The sequence below is a fragment of the Numenius arquata genome, chromosome Z (assembly GCF_964106895.1).
Source record: "Numenius arquata chromosome Z, bNumArq3.hap1.1, whole genome shotgun sequence".
Lineage (NCBI taxonomy): Eukaryota > Metazoa > Chordata > Aves > Charadriiformes > Scolopacidae > Numenius > Numenius arquata.
The window spans coordinates 65,873,492-65,895,856 of record NC_133616.1 but is presented as its reverse complement, the minus strand read 5'-3'; the positions used below and the strand labels follow the sequence as shown (position 1 = coordinate 65,895,856).

The following is a 22,365-nucleotide window of genomic DNA, read 5'->3' as shown; positions in this document are numbered from 1 at the left end:
GCACACGTGCAGTGATTGCCTGACTTTGCAGGGAGCCACTTCAGCATTAAATGGTCAGGGGGAAAAAAAAAATTAAAAAAAAAAAAATCAGAAACACAGCTAACCAAAGAATATGGAAAGGAAATTATCTGACAAGACAGGGTCACAGCAGCCAGTGTTGGTTAAACCTGCTTTGGAACAGCAATCCTTGACTCACGGATTTTAGGATTTCTACCTTGTGCTCCATCCCTGATATTTTTCTTATTGCCCTAGGTTTCTGTCTCCTTTGCTGTCACTCCATGGTCCTACATACCCTCTCCTTCAGCTAAGATCCTCACAGTGTTTTTTCAACCTACAAAGATTTAATGCCGTAGCAAAGCTTAGGAGGATAGTTCAGCTTGCACTGTTATCATGAAACACCACTGTAACCTTGCTCTGCTATTTGTTCTGCCTTAAACTAAGACCATAAATCAAGTGCCATCTGGGTCAAATTGAGAGTAGAGGAATCACTTTACTCTTTATGGGGCAAACAGATATCCCCCATTTCTCAAACGTATAATCATGAGCATGTGCAGTCGTAAGTGAATGCAGTCACATATGAGCTGGAAAGAGGTTTATATTCTGGGGATATATGAGTATCCTGCATACTTCTGGTGATAAATGTGTTATAAAAATACCAGAAACTGTGGTTAAAAAATGTAGTTAAAAGAAATAAAACTCAAATAAGAGGTATGTACTGCACTTCCTAGGTACTTCTCACATACAGCTGCTACATGGTGCCAAGAGGTTTATGTCACTATAGGTCAGTCTATCATCTCACAGGCCAATGAGTTAGTAGCCCCTTAAAATCTACAAAAGACAGGAGACCATACGCTGTTAGTAATAGTTTGGGGATCAAATAAAAGCCTTAGGAGCAAGACAGATTGGTATTTACCCTCTGTTGTTCCTCAGTCTCTCATTTTTAAACTTGCACGCTGTCATTTTGTTACCTCCATAACACTCCCCGAACAAGTGAACGGTGATGGTAACTTCACTACCGCATCTAAGAAGGTTTGGGGACAGCTGTAAGTGTAGTGCCAGGGAAGCATGAAACACAAATACCCCTAACTTCCAGCTTTCCAGAGGTCAGTGTAATGAAAGGAAGCACCTTCCTATGAAGTTCGGAGACCTGGCTTGCCCTGTTTCTTACCTTTAACCCCGCCTTGAAATCAGGTTGCAGGAAAACAGAGGCATTGTGCCAGAGAACAGTAACATACTGCTAAAGTATGAATTAAACTATTTGTTATTCCCTGGAGATGAGTACCCGGCTGAAACACTACTATTTTTATCCTCTGGCTTTTGGAGTTAATGTTTTATATAACAATTGCGCTAATCAACTGAGTCTTTCGCAGAATAAAGTGTATTCAATTACCAGCTCAGAAATAGCGTTCCCAGATGTGCCGGAATATAAAAGATATTCAGACGAAGAGGTTTGTGTTTTGCACAGCTGGTGAGCGAAGGCAGAGGCTGCTCTGCGCGGGAGGGATGGCTGCTGTGCCGCCCTGCACAGGCTTTGGCCTGACCAACAGCGACACCGAGAGGAACACGATGATTTAAAAAAAAAAAAAAAAACCCAAACCAAAAAGCCCAAACCAAACAAAAAAGCCCAAGTCTGCTATGCCTTACTGTGCGAGTCCCTGGCCCAAAACAGAGAAACGTTTCCCTGTTATCTGGAGGAAAGCAACGAGCTGTATGGAAAATCAATGCTAATCATTTAGCAGGAGAAAGAGAGACTGTGAACAAGCGTGTCCTGTTGTACCAGGCACCTGCAGGTAACCATGTTCAAAACACAAGGCGAGATGAGGCGCTTCACACTGCAAGAAGCACGTCAGTGGCAGTAGAAGCTTGCAAACAACTGAATGCAATTAATCTATTTGATTTCAAACACTAGGCACATAGCAAATGACAGCATGATCAGGGAATATGACCTGGACGAGGGGACAGAGTGTATCCTCAGCAAGCTTGCTGATGATACCAAACTGGGAGTGCTGGCCGACACTCCAGAGGGCTGTCCCGCATCCAGCGTGACCTGAACAGGCTGGAGAGCTGGGCAGAGAAGAACCTAATGAGGTTCAATAAGGGCAAATGTAGGGTCCTGCACCTGGGGAGGAGGAAGCCCAGACACCAGTATAGGTTAGGGATGGATCTTCTGGAAAGCACTACTGAGGAGAAGGATCTGGGAGTCCTGGTGGACAGCAAACTTTCCATGAGCCAGCAATGTGCCCTTGTTGCCAAGAAGGCCAATGGAATCCTGGGCTGCATAGGGAAGAGTGTGGCCAGTAGGTTGAGGGAGGTCATTCTCCCCCTCTGCACTGGTGAGGCCACAACTGGAATATTGTGTCCAGTTCTGTGCTCCCCAGTTCAAGAGAGACAGGGAGCTACTGGAGAGAGTCCAACGTAGGGCAACTAAGATGATTAAGGGATCTTCTCCCTTATGAGAAAGGCTTAAAGTGCTGGAGCTCTTTAGCCTGGAGAAGAGAAAGCTGAGGGGAGACCTTATCTATGTTTGCAAGTACCCAAAGGGTGGGTTGAAGGATGATGGAACTGGACTCTTTTCAGTGTTTCCCAGTGACAGGACAAGGGGCAACGGGCACAAGCTGGAACATAGGAAGTTCCATTTAAATATGAGGAGAAACTTCCTTACAGTGAGGGTGACGGAGCACTGGAATTGGCTGCCCAGGGAGGTTGTGGAGTCCCCTTCTCTGGAGATCTTCAAGACCCGCCTTGATGCAGTCCTGAGTAATGTGCTCTAGGCAATCCTGCTTTAGCAGGGGAGTTGGACTAGATGATCTCTAGAGGTCCGTTCCAACTCTGACAATTCCGTGATTCCGTGAATACACATTTCAGAATACTGAAAACAAGACATGAAAAAAGTCCTTGCCAAGCCATTGTTTCTGCTCAAGAATTTTATTCTATGTCATTAAGACATTTTACCTTTATATATTTGTCCTCTTCCACACAGGGAAAGGAGAGCATACACTTGTGCAGTACGTGCCCAACACATTGGGGCAGCACCGACATGGCAAATGATTTGGAAGGCAATCCAGGCAAAGAGTTCTCACGTAATTTACATGTTATTTTTGAGATTAATGTTGAGATTAATGCCGAGATTTGAATGGATTGCTATAGGCTAAAGAGTCTTGAATGCAGGGGCTATACATAAAATATCTCATACAGAAACATAGGCAGCTGCCACAAATTAAGAGTTCTGGCAACCTCATGGCGTTGAGCTCATCCGGAAACAACACGTAGAACCGAATGACGGAAATACCACATGAAAGCAGCATGATGTGATACAAATGGGTTGGTCTGTTGGTAATGAACGATAACAGTGAGCACTTTCCCAATCGCTTTAAATACAGCACCGCAGGGCAGCTATTTACAAAAACCCAAGTTAAGACCTGTTACTGGCGAGTAGTATTCCTGGTTCCTGAAAAGAATTCCCATACCAACTCTACTATTAGAAACTGGAATAGGATACGATAAAATTGAAGAGTCGCAGCCTGCAGGTTTGATTTTTCTCTGTTTATTAAAAAAGCAATTGCCCTATTTGTTTATCAGCACAATTAGTAGAATTTGTATTTTTCTTCAGTTAATAATTCAGCGAAAAGAAAGGAAGTTGCTTGCAAGACTGTTCCCATCAAGGTCATTTCACGGTAAGCAATACTGTGCTAACAAATGAATTATTGATCACGTGTCATTTAACACTTGTTATTCACTGGTGTTACACACTCAGAGGTAATTAAGTTTATGCAACAGTGGAAGCCGCTGATAGAATTTGTATTAAAACTGCAAGTTCCATTATGTCACACATACCAGTAGCTCCAAGAGACATTTTATGAATTCTCAAATTGCTTTCCCTGGGTGAGATAACCCAATGACAGCTAATGCAGCTTACAATCTCCCAAGCGGACTTTACAAATTAAAGCAGAAATTGAGAAACAGGGCACTTACTTACATTATCTTTAAACCTCCTTAGTTTAATACTTCATCATAATCTTAACTGCTGATAGGCCCCTAAATCCTTGCCAAACCCTGTTAGAATCTGCAGCTGTCTTTAAAGGGCACTCTTCCCAGAGAGACTTCACTGGAAGTCATTCAGTCAGTCAGTTCAGGTAGGACCCTTCAACAACAGGAAACTAAATAAATAGAAGGGTGGAGAGAAGAAAATTGCAAAAGATCATCTCAGGAGTTCAAAGCTGTCTGGGAGCTGGAAACATTGATTACCTTGTTCTGCCATACCAGCATCCCAGCTGGTGACTGTCACTGTCACCACTGGGCTGTCACTGTCAGCCCAGTGACAATGAAGATAACATGAACTCTGCAATAGTAATTCATACACTCAGCAAAAGTCAGGATGGATTTGTAATCGACTTAAAGAGAAAGCCCGTATTTGCCTATGTAAAGCAGATCTAACACACTCAGTCATAATACACAGAGATAGTTACACAAGTATTTCAAGCTGAGTCCTCTGCAGGACTACTCAAAAATTTGTGTTGAAGAGATTATTATATATCAAAATGTCAAGTTAACCTTAAAAAAAAAAAAAAATTTAGCGTGTTTGCTCTGCAGTCACCCTTTTGATCACATTCCTACATTTTTTCCCCATTCACACTGATTTTCAGATAATGATTTGAAGACCAGTCAAACATCAGACTCACCATCCCATTTTTGTTCCCTTCCATGGCCTGAGTTCACATATGTAAAGCCAGATGGCAGAGTTAAGCTTATTCCTGTAAATTAAATGCAGGGACTTGGGAAATTATTTCATCTAAGAAGAGTAAAAAGGCCTTTATTTTCTAGAACAAGAGATGTTACCTAATGAGGCTACCCAAGCCAGCAAGAAGAGACAAGAGAGAAGTTCTTGAACTTATTTTTCATTGTTGAGAGTTTCATAGCAACATCCAGTGACACAGAACAGTGCTAGAGAATACAGCTTCTATAACTTGTGCTATTTTCAAAATAACTACATTTGGAAAATGGATTGTTTCTTTCCCCTCTATATGCTAATGATTTATCTGTCTGTTTAGGGGATTTCAGTTCTTTCTGTGTGCAAACACACAACATTCTTTCATGACATCCGTTTCCTAATTAAATGTTCAAGCATAAAGAACTACATGGCAGAGTTCACCTGGCTGTAAGATATTCAGCTGGAAAAAACTTTGAACTTCAGTAGGAAAAACCTTTGGCTGCCTACTGTTCTCTCTATAGAAAGTGACACCCAAAATATCTTCTATAACACAGATATAAAATTCAAAACACTGTGTATTTTAAAAATAGATACTAAGGTGAAAGAAGACCAGCTAGCAAGCATTGTGGTATGTTGGACCTTTAACACAATTTGGATGATGTTGCTATTGTAACATCTTAGCATTAAAATAAATCAAAAGCCAAATCAGAATCCTAGAATCTGAGCCCAAAATGAACAGCTCTGCCATGATCAGAGGTTGTGGAAGTTTGGTACATAAGATTGAGAGGAAATCTCCAAAAAATGGTATGTTAAAAACCTCAGAAGTTGCTCTGTGGAAAGGCAAAATCAGCCCCAGTTCCTTTTCTCATCCTTGATTCTGAGCAAGGCCGCTAAATGAGATGCCAATGGCTGGAGTCTTCAGTGGCCATGAGAAACTCCTGCCTAAGGTGAAATACACATAAACAATTTGCCTTTCCCCAGCAAATTTCCTCTGGAAGAGTCTTTCCTCCTGGCAGCATCTCCAGTTCTTCAGCTGGCTTGGTTGTATGGTGTTACGAGGTCTGTGACAACCTGAGTTAGCTGTGACTCCTTCTAGCATTAATAAGAGGTTCCAAGAGATTTGCAGTAGCCCTTGGTCTTAACCCTTATCCCCCAACACACATTTCCTGATGGAGAGGCAGGAAAACTAAAGCAGTTCCTTTAGCCCAGCGATACTTCTCCCAGCTAGCAGCTCAGTGTGTGAAAATGGAGTCAACTGTATGTTCCTGCTCCAAAACAACCACCACCAACAAAAAAATCCTAGAAGGCCAAGGCATCTCACAAAATGTACCTTTATTTATGCATCGAAAAATAGCCCTGTACTGCCCACCCCCCCCCAGCACCAGGTATCCATAGGAAACTCAGCACGTAAGTTTGAAGCATAGACCTATTAGCTGGAAATATCAGCGAATGGCGAGGAAGCAGGGGATACAGTGTTGATACTGAAATATAGTGACAAGGCAACAGAAGATTATCCAGGGTGCCTGAATCCGAGTTTGTTAGTTTCAGTCATCCTCCCTTCTTCCCAAAGACCACATACTTCTCATTTGAAGACTGAAGCAGTAATTTCATACATTGAAAGTGAAGCAATGTTAGAGTAGCTGATTTTTTGCCAGCATTAGTATCCTCACTGCAGAAAAGTTTCAGATAATTCATTTTCTTCACCATAAGGCTTAGAAGGTGCTTGGTTCTGAAATGCTAGGAGAGTTCATGGCACGGCCATTCATAAGGCTGTTACTGAAACTTGATTCCTTGAGCCAAAGGTAAATCCTTGCTGTAATTGATTGTACTGGAAGAGAAACAAGTATTTTAGAGACAGATCTAAATCTGAGACAAATTATGCAGTCCACTTCCTATGTACAATGCTTCTGATTTCTGGCATGTGTATATAAGACTTCTGTAAGCAGTTTGCCTATTTAAAGTTATGAACCGAATTTATGCCAGTTTTCAATAAAGTAACTACATATGGAGAAAGGCCATATTCATCATTATCTCCTCCTTGACTGATCAAAGAGAAAGTAAAGTATCATTCCCTATTTAATCTCTTACTAAAAGAATGTCCATCAAGGTGGGATTTCTCATGTTCATCAGCCTTTGCATGGAAACCAAAGTCAGCACATGTAAAGGCTAAAGGAGACCTGCAGAGAGTGGGAATGGTCAACCACTGCACGCTGTCAGGACATTTATGGACAGATACCCAAAATGTAGCTACATCACCCACTGCTGGCAATAGTGGTTTCCACTTCATGTTTTCCCTAACAAGTTTCAGTAATTTAATCTTTAGCCGAGTTTAAAATCAGGCAAGAGAGGAAAAAAGTAGATTTGTTTGTTTGTTTCTTTTGAGGAACAGTGTGTAAAGAAAGGTCTTTATCTAGACCCTTCAAATCACCTTCTACACAGATGTAAATTCTTGCATGAAGAAAAGGCAATTACATTCATATATGGTCATCTTACATTTAGCAAAGATAACCTCCTGTAGTTGAGGATGTTTTGAACTTTTACAAGTTTATCTGTAATTTACATTTATTTGGAATTTTAAAAGTCTGTCTCACCAAGTAGACCGTCTCATATAAAGTTTCCAAGAATCACTTCCAGATTCTCTTCCCCCACCAGTATGCTTTTCACCACCTGTAGGAAAAAGTTATAAATGAAAACTTGAAAGTTTTTCTGAGCATGGGAATCTGGACTAACTCCAGGAGGTGAGCCACTTTATAAAAAATCATGGGGAAAAAGTATTGCTTTGCCCTTGTTCTGTATCTGAAATAAATTACCAGAAGACCACCACATACAACTCACACAGCAAGCTCTCTCCTCATGCTTGATCCAAAAACCATCTGCCTGGAGTTTAAAGTCTCATCATGCTGGCACCAGAGGACCTTGTTTTAAAGCTATTTTGTTTTAACATGAGACAAGAGTACAAGAATGTGCTAGCTCTCGTACTGTTTAAATAGTAAGGTGAATATTTCTTCTTCCCTCCCCCCACTTTCTTCAGTAGATACAAAAAACAGAAACAAAGGCAAAAATGCTGGAGTGTTTTAATTAAAACTGTTTTAAACTGTTTTCCACTCAGCCACATCTCTAAACACATTCAGAACATACTTCTGAGTTACATTCCGTTGATGAAGAGAAAAAGTGATACATGGAATATTTAAAAACCAAACAGAGATATTTTTGAAAGCTGAAGTACAACTACCTCTAGTCCATTTCTGTTTTCTGCTAAAGCAGTATAATTCAAAAATAATTTCATTGATTTCTTCAGATTTAGTAATTTAAATGGACTGATTAAAACCTTGAAAAATAAGGAGACCTAAATTATACTAGTTTTATAGAGCCAATGTTTTATTCTCTTCCAGAGTCACTAGAAAAAATAAATTCCCCATCTTTGAAAAAAATGGAGCCTGAAGAATAATACCAAGTCTCTAGACCTGATACTAGAGGATTCAATCACTTAAAGGATGAAGAGAAAAGCGTAAGTAACATACCAAAAGCACCTCCAATCTCAGCCCCGCTGGTTGGGATGTTGACATTCACAATGCCACAGTCAGACCCCTTTGGCCTATAAACAAAGACAAGACACAATTGCTCCTCAGGATTAGGAAAGACTCCTTCACTAAAATGAGGTCTATAAAATGCTCAACTAGCATTGTGCATAGGTTTCCAAAAGACATGAGAGACTGATCTTTGCTTCAGGAAGGTCGAAAAATGATTAAAATTATACCCAAGCCAGCGGAAAATCCTTCCCAAATCCTTGGTAAAGATACTGCTGGAAAGACCTTGTTTTACTTCATTATTCCAGGCAAAAACCTCCTCTTCCTCCTAAAAGGAGCATGTATCAATGGTTAAGCCATGACCATTCAAAGCAAAGCAGTTACAAAGAAGAACTGTGAGAAAAACCCCAACATACCACAGCTATAATGCAAATATACTGAATGCCACTTGGCAACTACACATGCACCAAGTCAGGAATAGGATACCTCCATCACTGCACAAAATGCACAACCTGCTTTTGAGCAGGGTGACATGAACAATAAAAATCTATTCCTGTAGACTCTCATTTTAACTCCAGTGCTCGTCACAGAAAATGCATAAATGTAGCTACACCGTGACGTAAGCTATTACAGTAGATATCCCACAGTGCACAACAACAGTTACCACTTCTTGAAATGCTGGGACAATTATATGAACGCGACATATCTGAAATCTCTTTCCTGACTCTTCTGTCTCCTGACTCCTTGGCACCTGAATAACTCCCCATTGTTATTTTACCTTAAATTTCAGCACATACAGTATGGGGGCAAATGTCTCAGTGTGGACAATAGGTGCATTATGAGGAAGGCCAGTCACAATGGTTGGTTCAACATAGTTTCCAGGGCGATTTATAACCTTCAAAACACATAAAAGAAGAAACAACTGAGTAAGTTCAAACCCACATCATTCTTAGTACTAATGTAGGAAGGGAATCTTTCCTGGTCTGATTACTATAGTTGTTCCTAGCAATCAGAAACAGAAGGTCAGGTCATCTGAGTAGATAACTTAAATTTCACTTATTTAAGTATTTAAAATACAGAAGCATAACATAGTCTACTAAGCAGGTAATCAAATCTCAAAGTTTAGCAATAGACAAAACCCACTTCCTTTCTCCCACTTGTAAACCGATTAGAACTTTAAACGTATTAGGAATAAAGAAAGTGCCAGTGAAAGACAAGAATTCCCAGAACGTTAAATCCACAAGAATTAAACCTCCCACATGATGAAGATGCGCAAGTGGCTCTCTTGAATCTTCAGTAATTCCTGAAGTTTGATAACGTGAAGCCAGGGACAGAGCAGCAATTTTAATTTCTTATGTGTTTGATATTCACTATTTACATTGCTGTTTGTATTTTCACCATCACCTGCAGCTAGGGAGTAGTGCAAATAACAGCCAAAAGCTCCCAGTCATTTCTTAGAGCAGAAGGTAGCTTCCAAGTAGACCCACCTTCGCTCTAAAGACAGGACTGCAATTCAAACATTCTCAGACTGACTAACTTAACATCCTATAATGGCTGACAGGACAAACTGAGGTACATTTTTGGCCTAAGCCACCATATTACTGGGTTTTTTTTGCTAGAGCACTAAATGTATCAGGGCGAATAAAAGTAAGTTACCTTTCCACCATAGACCACAGAGCCACCCTGTTGTTTTGCTTGTTCTACTGCATCAAGAAACATTTTCACTGCTTCTTTGGTATGAAGAGGCCCATACAGAGTGTCAGCTAAGAACAAAACATCCAAAGACATATTTTCAGCAAAACTGTATATATATGTTTGCAAATATTCTTATCATGACATTTTGGGAGTAAGTATTTAACTGTCCAAGAGAAGCAGTATTAGCTAGATTCTTCATCTCCCTTTCAGAGTGTGTATTCTAAACGAAACTAACTATCCCCACTAGGGTTTGATCTATAATCTCTTTGGAATTTAAACAGAAAGAAACTTGTCTCCTAAATTCATGACTTGGAAATAGTTACTTACAATCCCATGGATCACCGATGCGGACCTGGGCATAGGCCTTAGCAAGCTTTGTCACCACCTCATCATGGACGCTTTCATGGAGGAACTAAACAAAATGTGTTAAGAAGGTTGTCAGACAGCTCAGCCTGTGTAACTATTCCTGAAGCACTACTGCACTTTTAAGAGGGCTGAATGAAGTGCGGAGATAGTGTTGCTCATATTCAGCAAATCCCAAAGTTAAAAATAAACACATGAGCAAGACCTTGAAACAGCACCAACACCATGAAATGAAGATTAAATATCTTCACCATGAAGATTTAAAAGAAACAAAAATCTGTTTTAATTTTACCCCATCTCAGACCAATGGTATCAATGTGTTCTGCAAACTCTTCAGTTAAGTGTTTGACAAATACCTAAATGACTTTTATTGCTATAATTGAGGAATCACTGCCCTTCCTATACACCCAAAGCTAACCTGTATCAATTTTGATGAATAATTACCCAATCAACCCACCCATGAATAGACTACACAGAAACAGGCTAACATTATACCTTTAAACTTGTAGAAAATGATTGGTTAAAAATTAATAATAAAGAAAGCAACACACACCCCCTTGCTTTGCTGAAATCTAAACCCTGCACCAAAATTTGTAGCAGGCACAAGCAAAGAAGGTCTGGCAATGAAAACAGAGAGAAATAGAGAAAGTTTGGTAAGTCTTGTTTTCCTGAGTTTTGGCACCAGGTTCGTTTAGAAACCCATACAAAGGAACTCCTTACAGCTAGAATTACAGTGAAATGACAAACTACCATCTTATTTTCCTGTCATACTGATTTTTGACAAAGTAAAAATGTGTTTCAAAGATTATTTGTTGCTCTGCATAACATTTAGAACTGTCAGGCATTTTCTGAGCTCACTTGGAGTAAGTTTAAATTCAGAGCTACCGAAAACAAACAATACACGTTTACTCACCAGCCTTCTGGCAGTCGTGCACCTCTGACCCGCTGTTCCCACAGCAGCAAATAGAGCAGATGGGATGACTAGGTTCAGATCTGCATCTTCAAATACTTAACAAAAATTAAAACATCAGAATGTTACTGAAGTAAACAGGCCATTTGCAATACTTAAGACAACCGACAGGTTGGTCAAGAAACATCAGGAATAGTTGCACTAGCATAGCACACTAAGACACACAGAAACACCTCAAAACTCCTATTGCTTTTACACTTGGAATTAGACACATGCAATTGGACATAAATGTAGGTCCGAACAACTGAAGAGAGCCTTTTGCAATAAGGCTTGCAAAGATCCTCAGCTTCTTTTTAACTCAAGAAACTACAAGCAATTTCTTGCTGTTTTGTCACCTTGTCCTCTCACTGAGATGTCTAGCAGCATAAAGAAACAATAGTAAAGTGTAGCCAGATGGCATGCAAAAAACATAGCAACGGGACAGTAATTTAGGTATTTATCTAGCTTATATTTTCTTTCTGCTACATTGCTCAGCTTCACAGTATTTATGTCTACCCCGGAACTAGATCATACCCGAAGCTACTTAAATCTGTAAAATGTACTACTGAAATAAACACCTGTATGCTTTGCTTTCAAGTATCGTAAGTGTCGTAGACTTTATATATATGTACTTGTATTCTAAAATGCTAAAAATATGGTATTTACAAGATTAGAACTACCCTAAAATCAAATTCATTTAGCATTGTCCACATCCCATTACTGAAGCTTACTGCTTCTCTCATTCCCTTCTTCACTCAATGGTGAACACATGTAAGAGCTTGAACTTTCATTTTTAATCTTAACACGCTACCCCTCCACAATACTGAAGACAGAAAAAAACCCAACATTCTACTACATACTTTTTAAACCCCCAATGTGGATAAAAAGGAAAAAAACCCAGACGATTTGCAACAAACATTTGTATATTAACTTCCAAATATCATCTATGGGACTAAATTTCTACAGTGCGTATTACCAATAATGGCATTGTTTCCTCCCAGTTCCAGCAGACTCCGACCTAATAAAAACATACAAAACAAGTTATGTTATCAGTACACATATTCACTGCACCTCATTCAGTGACATCAACTCTAACTAAAGCTAAGTTTCATTAAACATACTCTTACGGATATACAAAAATTGTTAGGCATCACAGTCAACTAACTGCTCTAGTCAAAGCAGAAAATTATACCAAATACTACACCTATCACATATTGTGAAGAAAGATACCTGGAAAGCAGTTACAGCAGAAAGAAGCTTAAAAAAAAAATAGGCAAAACTAGCATGGGAAAGGAAAAGATGAAAACAGAAAGAGTTGCAGCATAAATAGTGTGATGAAGACAAAGAAGAGAAGGAGGTGCTACAGAGATGAAAACGCACACATAAAATTTAACCAGACTTATTTATTTCTCTGGCAACTGTTTCATCTCAAGTCTGAGAGAAAAAAATCACCATCTACTTCTGGGTGAATATTTGCAATCTGTTCTGATTTTTTTTCTTTTTTACACTCCTATGAACTTCAAACATATTAAATGAGAAAATCCTTTTCACAAGGATTTCTATTTAAAACTAAAGAGTTAGAATCCAGCAGCTGTGCATGGGTTCATGCCTGTATGCTTTTCAATATTTGCAACAAAACCAGCACCTCAAAATCTGTAACTTTTCTCCTGTACTTATATGGAGTAAAAGGCAAGGAGGTGTTTTTCCACAAACACATTGCCAAAAGACCGTAGGCCCTGGCTGTTCATCTCGACAATATCCATAGGATTATATCCATAGACCTATTCCCCCATCCCTCCTCCCCTACCTGCCAAATTAACTAACTGTAGGAACACGGATTTGTGGTTACCCTAGAAAAAATGCTGAGTTGTGCCAGAACTAACTGAAAAATGCAGTATTTAGCTATAAGCAGTTTCAACATCCTGTTTTCACCAAGTTAAAAGAAAAAACAAAAACCAAGAAAACCCCCAAAAAACCCACAAGAAGCCAAACAAGCTGTTACTTCACAATCCTATGGAACTCCCCTGCCTCTCCCAACCACGGAAAGGAATGAAGTGGAGAAGGCCACATGCACTCACCAAATCTCTCCTGAACCATAAGCGCTACCTGCTTGCCCACTTTTGTGCTGCCAGTGAAGGACAACAGGTCCATTCTCTCATCTTTCGCCATTGCTGTCCTGCAAAATGGGAGACATACCACTGTGTTCAGTGGAAGAGCATACAGCTGGAAAAGCCTCTTGCACCTTCCTCATGAACAAACTTCAACAAGGGAGATCTTTTAAAGTCAGACGCAGTTCTTTGCAAGCATCAGGTAATTGACCGAGCAGATGGCAGGAAAGCTTCTTAGCCAGAAAAGAGGAACAAGGCTGTTTCCCTCCCACTTTTCAGAGCATAAGAGCATCACTTATGCTAATTTTGAAATTCATTCTAAAGTACATAGTGAGATCAGCTCCAGTTGTTACATTCCCTAAGAAAATATGCATATCTATGACTTTTTTTAATGATTACCATCTGTTTTGTCTTCTCTTGAAATGCTCAAAAGATACATCTGAATATACATTTGCACTGGGATTTTCCACATTCTAATAATCAAACAAACAAATTGATTTGTACAGCTTCTGCACAGGCATGCATCTATTAAGCAAGTGCAGAGTCCTATGTGAGCATGGAAATGTGGAAGTATTCTCCTTCACGAGTGGTCCAAAAGACCAGTGGGCTAGAAACTGAAAACTCTTAAGAACACGATGAGTGGAATTTAATATTAGCTGCATTCTTTGGGTGTAAGCATATGCAGAGGTAGAATATATACCTAGTTATGCCTCTTCATTAAATATCTGATAAGTTATTTGTTAGCTGCTGATCTCACAACAGCAAGTAGAAATACATATCATGCTTACAGCAAGGCCAGAGTTTCAGACCAGTTGATAAAAATGATGGCAACAGGTACATGCATGTACTGGGAACTCCTGGAGATCAGACTGACTTTACAAGAAGTACCTAAAAGAATATTCTTTATCCTCTTTACATTTTCACAAAACACAAGAAATGTTACCTACCCAATGTCTGCTCCACCGCAGACCAGAGAACAGATTGCTCCAGGCACTTTGTTATCCTCCAAAACTTTGGCTATTATCCTAGAATCAAAGATGTAAAAATTTCAGAGATTTTGGACATGTGCCTATAATAGGGAATGAACCATTAAAACTGTCTGACCATGCATGAGAAGAAGCTACACAGATTTTCAAAAAGCAGCAGTCTTGCAGTTAATTGACTTGTAGTTTGTACAACACATAATACACTTCTCTCATCAAGGACTTCGGTGTTATAATCGTAGCTCACACAGAAGTAAGACTAGACATTAAAATACATTTAATATATGTCCATACAACTGGCTCAGACAAGCATTAGATCAGTGTGTAAAAATCTTGGCCATACAGTCTTCTACCATTAGAAAGAGACATTTATACAACTCCATGGAGTTACATAAAATACTCATAGTATATAGTTTGTTCACAGGAGTTAATATTAAAGCTACCAGACTTACTAGTTATTTTAAAGGTGCCTATTTATATTTAGCATTTAAAAATAGATGTTATTTGTAGCTCACAACAGATAAATATTTAAAATGCTAATATAGTAAGCAAAGTAACAATAGACCTACAGTAAGTACCACTATGACATTTATTCTTTGGAGCTCTTTTAGTTTTTATCAAGAATGAGTTTTGAACCCTGGAAACAAATGCTAAGGTGTTACTAGGTCTGGATAATAAAGACTATCTCCAGGATATAGGTCTACACAGGTCTACACAGCCAGCCAGAATTTGCCAAGAAACTGCGTGCTGATGTTGCGCTGAAACTCACAATAAAAGGGGCGATTCTGAAACATGAGTGCATGACTGAGGAAAGCTGAATTCCATAAGCAATTAGTCTTCTACAAGGAAGCAAGCCACATAGCTAGCCCCACCTCAGCAGAAGCAGAATCCTGCTGCCAGAAAAAAACTGCCAACAGTAGAGGTAACATCCTATATATACTGTTAATTCTTAAGTAACACAGAGAAAGCAGTTCTTCTGACCACTAAGCACTACCTCAAATAGAAAATAAGTTATTTCAAAAGCAAAACAGAAAGCAAAGAAACCAGAACTCACTTTGTAACAGCAATGCTAATGAGGGATGTTGTGGGAGCACCCTTCCTAAAAAGAAAAAAAAAGAAAAAAGAATTGCATTATTCTCTTTTCAATTCTTCAAAAATTAAAAATAATTAAAATATGCAATTTTAATGGTATCTTAAATACAGCACTTTGGTTAAGCCAGTTTTCAGATGCATATTAAGATAGGAACTCAAGAGTTTCTTTCCACAGCTAAGGATTCAGAGCTTCTACTGAAATTTGCGTGGACAAGAGCTGTGCCAAACATTAGGGTGAAGCAGGTAGACGAAAGTGAAGCAGGAGCAGGGAGAGGAAGTAAAGCTACTTGCTTTGATTCTTAATTTTAGCTGTACCAATTCTGAAAATATTAACTGTTCGCTACCACTGCTGCAAGACCTCAATCCTGGTTCTACCAACAGGCCATTTGTCTAAGTCCTGAATAGGTCTGAATCTCAATATCTCATCAAAGAGGTTATCACAAAATAAAACAAAGCTCTTTGACTACTAGTGAACCTAATAATAAATAGAAATTAAGCCTAGATGAGACAGAATCAAATACACCGAAACACAAGACATTTGGTAACAATTTCATGCCTGAGATAATAGCTCTCTAATCTTAAAAAAATTCTGTTAGCACGTTGGAGAGCTATATCTTACCAGAGGCAAGCATTTCCACAGATCATTGCAATTGCGCTGTTCCACCCATAAACCGCTACAGGGAAGTTAAAGGCCGTGATGATTCCTACTAACCCAACGGGATTCCACTGCTCTATAAGGGCATGGCCAGGTCCTGAAGGCAAAGACACAATGCAATGCAATTTGCATCCATTTAATATTTTTTTGAAAAGCAAACCACATGAAAAAGAGACCTAGCAACACTCCTCTGTCCATTGGAGCATTAGCTTGTGGAGAGCTGTGTTATTTGTGCTCTGCAACTTACTGGAACCAGGTTGGCTAGATTGTGGAGAAACCTAATAACATGACAACATGAAGTTTTACTGTTTTAACTATTGATTGTTTACTAATCAGTAACTGAAAGAAAGGTCTCTCATTTCTAAGTACATTCCTGTACTTTTTACATACTTTCCTCTAGCACCTTCATTAACAAAGAAATCAGAGAGAATCTAATGCTTCAGAGTGGAGTGAAAAATCTATTGCCTCTTGCTATACGCCACAGGCTAGACACTTCATTAGGTGGCACTACCGCCTACCAGCACATCCATCCCTAGACAATATGCTCCCTGAATAACACATAGTACAGAGATTTTGCTGCACTACATCACTGTATATTTAAGATACATCTCCATCTCTTCACTTGCACAAAACAAAACCAACCAAAACCCAAGATACACACATACTTACTTTCTGAAGGCAAAATAGGTCCACCAATCATTCGGGACAAACCAACAGCATAGTCACAGACATCAACATACTCCTGCACTTCCCCAACACCCTCGACAAAAATCTTTCCCATTTCCAGAGAGACCTGAAAAAATTTAGAGCAAGACAAAACTCTTTTTTAAAAAATTCCCTTGCATCTCCAATACATTTTGTCTCCCACTAACGTCAGGTATATCTGTACACAAAGTACGATTTAATATACTTTTTTTTTTTTTTTAGGAGATTCGCCTTTTCCTGAGTTATCCACAGCTTAAAGAAAGAACACAATAGACAGCTACACAGGAGTCATGTTCCCATAAAATGGGAGGAAACTAGAAGAGGAAATTAATGAACTGAGGAAATTAAAAATAATCTCCTGAAAGGAATATCCAACAGTAATGGTTGGATAGGTTTAGATCAACAAAACACTGAATTTCCACCAGGGCGTTTGCTCATATTGTGGACCAGGAATGGTATAAATTGGAAAAGAGGGATTACTCTGCTCCAGCAGAAGAAAATGGTCATGTATATTTTTCATAAGCAAACTACTTATTTTATATCTCAAAGTGAGTTTGAGAGATTCCATTTTCAGACACTGCTGAAAAAGTCTGCACATTTACTATTTTAGTAACCTGGGATGTTTAGGGTCTTTTTTCTTTTTTTTTCTTTCAGCTGAAATCAATCCAAAGATATGTCCTTCTGTTAAAAGTATATTAGAACTACAGGGCAGACATATAGATTATCAATGAGATGGCGGTATTTGAAGACATTTTCCTCCAAAAGTGAGAAAATTCACTACCTTAGGAACTGAGAAGTCACCCATTTACCCCCACTTAATTTTATAGTCATGCTCTGATACCTAGGTCTAACTTTCATCCAGATATGACCTAGCACTTTAGACTGATGACTGTACTTCCAAAAAGCTGTTAAGTGAGGAATCAGGTTCAAAGGATTGCCACAAGATTTTATTCCTCATGCAAAGGTTAAAATAAAGGTGACTAAATGTATTTCTATAATGCCCGTGGCCATCTCAAGACAGAAGGAATAGCCCCTATCTGTGACCAGAAATGGAGGGGTATCAGACATATTTACTACAAAACACAGCAGTGAGTCTGTAAGTACAGTAGGGATACATCTGGATGCTTGACAAGGACATTGTGAGGCGAGGCTGGAAATTTCCAACAATGTATGAAAAGGTGAGTTGCCATACTGTTTCCTTTTACATATCCTAGAGCCAAGAAAAGTGCTAAAACGTGGATACCCACTGCACAGCTTTCACCCTGAAGTTCACCACATATCCTGGAAGAGCTGAACAGACTTATTAGCTGTTTGGGAAAACTAGAAAAATGCTCTGGCAATAAGGAACAAGTTTTCTTCAAGGAACATACAGCAAACTTCTGTGTCCACACTCACCAGGGAAGCTGTACCTTTTTTGAATACACGAGTATGTTAGCACTCTAATTCCACCACAGAAACTCTGCTGAGGAGACAACATCAAGGGAAACAGCAGAACAAAGTTTTGTAGGTTAACAATATGGGCTTGACTACACATGGGGCTATTCACTGATGGCTGTTTCTGAATAGTAGCACATACAGGCAAGCCCTGTAAAAAGAAAGTGACAAGTTCCCCACTTGTCTCCTTTTCTTCCCTAGCAACTGGCAAGTGTTGTAAAGGTTGAAGGACCGCTCCTTTATGTCCTGCACAGCACTGCAAGAAGATCTCATTAAGACCATCTCACCTTCTGAAGCCTTATACCTCCACATGTCAGTTTGCAAAATCCCACGGATCACCAGAAAGAGCTCAAGGTTAAAAGCTCTGCATTAGAGGAAGGTCTTTTTCAGGACACTTTTAGTATCAGACAGTGCCCTATCTGACAGGTAAGCGGGAAAACAGCAGGGCAACAGATGTAACGCTCCTCCCTGCCAGAATACAGGCTCAGAATGAATTACACTTTGTTTTCTTGTTACATATTATCATTTTCAGTGTAGGTTGCCAGAATGCAATCTTACTTTTTTTTTTCCTTTCCCTTTTTTGGAATTAAAATTTCTTTAGGCAAGCTAATAGAACTAACAGCATTTTTAAAATTATTATTATTGGCATTGCAGAGTGGTATGTTAAACACCAAGAAAACCAGTTTTGACATGCCCCCCCACCCATTGACCCTCCCCCTGCAAAGTTAAGCTGCTTCTTAAAACACCTTACCAAGCTTCCTAGAACCTTGATTTTTTGTCTCAGGGCATCACCAATCTGTCGCACTATTTCTCCACGCTTAGGTGCAGGGATCTACTCAAAACAAAAGAAAATAGGAAAGTCTATTTTGAGATTGAACATCTATGACTTCTGCTGCATATATACCGCTAGTTTCCTACCCCTAAGGCAAGAAATCAGTGATTGCTGTGCTTTTTCCCCTATCTTCCCAAGATTTGTTCATTTTTATCATGCACACTGCTTTACAAGAAACTGTTTCCTGCCTCACAGAGACTGATAACACTGCACACATTTATGTCTGTTCAAAACTTCAGTTTCACTGAATATTGCCAGAAACACTCAGATTATTAGCCGTGCTACTTCTGTTCAGCTACACACCCACAATGCCCCCAAACAGCTGCACCTCAAGAAACAAGCATTTTTTATAAAGCCACACTCACTGGTTTCTGAGCTTTTGAAGTGTACTTAACATCACATTTTCAAACTTTTTGTTTGAAAAGTTTGTATGACAATGGCTGCTGACATTTATTTTGTTAGCAGATGTTGAGACGCAAAGAAGCCTCAGTCGTGGAAAAATTAAACCTACATACCAAATATTAATAAGATTTTTTTAATGTGGTATCAGTATGTTAGGTAATAATCTATAGCCAGGATCAATAATAAACCATATGCATGCAACATATTTACAGGATTAGAACCTGCTGATGAACACACAGTTGGAAAGACAGAAGTGGAGAATACATAAACCATGCAAATGTATCTCTTTCAGGCAAAAGGCAAAATCTTTCAGATAAGCTCATTAAAAAAATCCCCACACTCACAAACTAAAACCAAACAGCTTTGAGATGAGGCTTTAAAGCATTTGATCTGTTGATTCTTTGATATCTGTTAGGCTGCTTTCAAATTATTTCCAAACATGCTAGGAACTGCCACACACTCACTAAGATTATATTCACAAATTGTAAGAGAAGAACAGGTACTAACACATCCTGAGGAAGCTCAGGATTATTGTGTTTGTCCTAAACCTTGTTCTCTTCAGGCAAGGCAAACTGCTGGATAAAATACAGAATGCCCAATTCCTTATGAAATTCAGGTTTCAGCTTGTATCAAAGAAGTGGCAAAAAGCTATAAAAAACAAGCCTGGCATGGCCAGCAAGTGAGTGGATGCTGACTGGACAGAGCTTGTAGAGAGACACTGAGAACTACAGCTTGCTAAGGAAAAATAGCTTAGTCTGACACAGCAACCTAACACTGAAGTTTTGGAATAACGTAGCTGTTTTGTGAAATATCAGGACACCTGGTGAATAATAAAAGCACACTCAAAACCAGCAGTCTTCCTTACCCCATGAGAACAAGATTATCACCACAAGTTAGGTATCCCAATATTCTGCAGAGTTCTCTCAGAAGACAGCATATGGCAACATGAAGTTAAACACACACACACCCAGGGATAATTTGCTTGCTACAAGGTCTCTGAACTTCAGCAGACCTGTTGGCAATGGCTTACAGGCACAAACCTGGCTAAATCTGCCAGGCTTTTCAAAACAAACATTTTCCACAAGTCAATGGCCTCATCTTTGTACCTCAATGGTAACATGTGCAAGTTGTGTGGGTTTGTTTCTTGAGGTCCTCATTGCAAATTTTTGCTTTAATGCAGCATATACAACATCAACATGTTTTTACACCCCCACCTGACAGGGCAATTTAATGGTGTTTGCCTGCCAGAGATACATTATAAAAGATAAGCCTCTGTTAACTTACATCAGCCCAGACCTTCCATGCCTCTTTAGCCTTCTTTACTGTTTCTTCATAATCCTCCAAACTAGCCTACATGAAGAAGTGCATCAAAGAAAAAGTTAGGAAAAGTAAAAACCCAAAAGAAACACCACAGAAAAGCTTCTGCATCTAACTCAAGACATTTCTAGTGGATAGTACTGCACTACAGAATACCACTTTCACAGGAAGTTTATATCCTGCAATTAGTTTGGTCCTTATATGGCACACTCAGTTGCTTGGAAGTTTCTGTCAAGGAAAAGCACATGTGCTGGCTATATAAAAGAAGAAAAAAAAAAAAGTGAGCAGAGATTTTCCTTCAGATGACTAAGTATGGTCCATAAAGAAAACTTATAAGGGGGGGGGATTCATCATATATTCAGATATCTTCTTTTATTTTCAGTACCACTACTATTAACAATATTAAACAAAGGCTGTGAGGACTGCCCTACTCCATGCTTAGCAGGGCTAATCGAATCCTAAAATACGGATGGATTAGGTTAGTGCTGGAGCACTATTTTCACACCAAAAGCCTTCACAAATTTACCACGTGAATGCCACGTTGCTCTCCCTCACACCTCACCCTGGCCACTGAACAACCTCAATCCACCCCCGTTCTAAAACTCCCGCTGGGAACAAACGAAGTCGGGCAGGAGAAGCTTTCACTCTTCCCAACAATACTTGCGGTGCGGGGGAAGAGGCGGGGGGAAAGAGAGTGAACAGCCTATTTTTCTTCCCAGAAAAGCCACGGGCTTATTCCCAGCAGACGGCCCGAGCTGTGAGGGGCTCCACCAGCCGCCTCTGGACTCAAGAACCCCTGCAGCCCCTGCCCTCACCTGCCCTGGCGGCTTCATGCCCTCCGCGAACCCGGCCGAGCGGAGGAGCGGCTCTCAGACCAAGAGGCCCAAGCACCCCTCACTCCGGCCGTGGGGGCCGCAGGCCTCCTCCCATCCCGGGGCGCCGCTGGCTCCCTGTCCCCCCGAGCTCCCCAGGCCGGGCCGAGGGGCGCTTACCTGCTGGACGCTGGCTATGGGCTCGTTGTTGGCGGGGCAGTAGGTCGTCACCACCTAGAGCAGGAGGAAAGGGATGAGCAGTGGGGCCCCGCTGAGGCCCCACCGCCCCTCACTGGGCCCGGTTTCCCCCCCACTACAGGCCGCGCCGCCGCCCGCACCTGGCCGCGGCCGCCCCAGCGCCCGTTGTAGACGCCCGGGTTCTCCTCCTGCAGGCCCAGCTCCCGCAGCCAGGCGTAGCGCGGCTGGCTGACCAGCAGGGTAGACATGGCGGCCGCCGGGGCCCCGGCCCGCAGCGGCAGCAGCGCAGCGGCAGCAGCGCGGCACAACCCCAGCATCGCCGGCGGCCGCCACGGGTGGCGGCGGGGCGGGGCGGGGAGCACGCGGCAATGGCCGCCGCGACCCGCCCCCGACCCGCCCCCCCGCCGACGGCCATGATTGGTGGGGACGCGGCGGCGCCCCTCCGCCCGGCCCCGCCCACCGCCTGCCGCCCCCACTGCCGGCCCCCAGCCTTCCGGCCTGTGCTGCCTCCTGCCTGCCACCTGCCTGCCTGCCCCCTGCCCGCCTGCCCCCTGCCTCCTGCCTGCCCCCTGCCTGCAGCCCGCC

At 40.8% G+C, this 22,365-nt stretch overlaps 1 protein-coding gene across 2 annotated transcripts; it reads right to left on the bottom strand.

Moving 5' to 3' along the window:
• Positions 1 to 6,020: 6,020 nt before the first annotated feature.
• On the bottom strand, positions 6,021 to 22,117 carry ALDH7A1 (aldehyde dehydrogenase 7 family member A1). Of its 2 annotated transcripts, XM_074165783.1 has the most exons (18): positions 21,921 to 22,117; positions 21,763 to 21,816; positions 20,738 to 20,803; positions 18,971 to 19,051; positions 16,750 to 16,873; positions 16,045 to 16,177; positions 15,388 to 15,432; positions 14,298 to 14,375; positions 13,321 to 13,418; positions 12,219 to 12,260; positions 11,207 to 11,301; positions 10,258 to 10,342; positions 9,892 to 9,998; positions 9,014 to 9,130; positions 8,466 to 8,563; positions 8,230 to 8,303; positions 7,300 to 7,375; positions 6,021 to 6,536 (listed from the first exon to the last, which is right to left on the bottom strand). In XM_074165783.1, exons 1-18 carry the CDS (start codon positions 22,095 to 22,097, stop codon positions 6,482 to 6,484), a joined length of 1,605 nt encoding a protein of 534 aa, XP_074021884.1. In that variant the 5' UTR covers positions 22,098 to 22,117; the 3' UTR covers positions 6,021 to 6,481. The 2 variants fall into 2 exon arrangements, with proteins under 2 accessions (XP_074021884.1, XP_074021885.1); XM_074165784.1 differs by lacking the exons at positions 9,892 to 9,998; positions 10,258 to 10,342 and having other exon boundaries at positions 21,921 to 22,034.
• Between the last annotated feature and the right edge of the window lie 248 nt (positions 22,118 to 22,365).

What these genes read in the sequence shown, in the direction of transcription:
- ALDH7A1 (XM_074165783.1), bottom strand. Translation starts at nt 22,097, where the DNA reads ATGCTGGGGTTGTGCCGCGCTGCTGCCGCTGCGCTGCTGCCGCTGCGG. An exon ending in CCATAGCCAGCGTCCAGCAG is followed by an intron (nt 20,804 to 21,762) that starts GTAAGCGCCCCT and finishes TTCTTCATGTAG; the next exon opens with GCTAGTTTGGAGGATTATGA. An exon ending in CTGTGGTCTATGGTGGAAAG is followed by an intron (nt 9,131 to 9,891) that starts GTAACTTACTTT and finishes TGTGTTTTGAAG; the next exon opens with GTTATAAATCGCCCTGGAAA.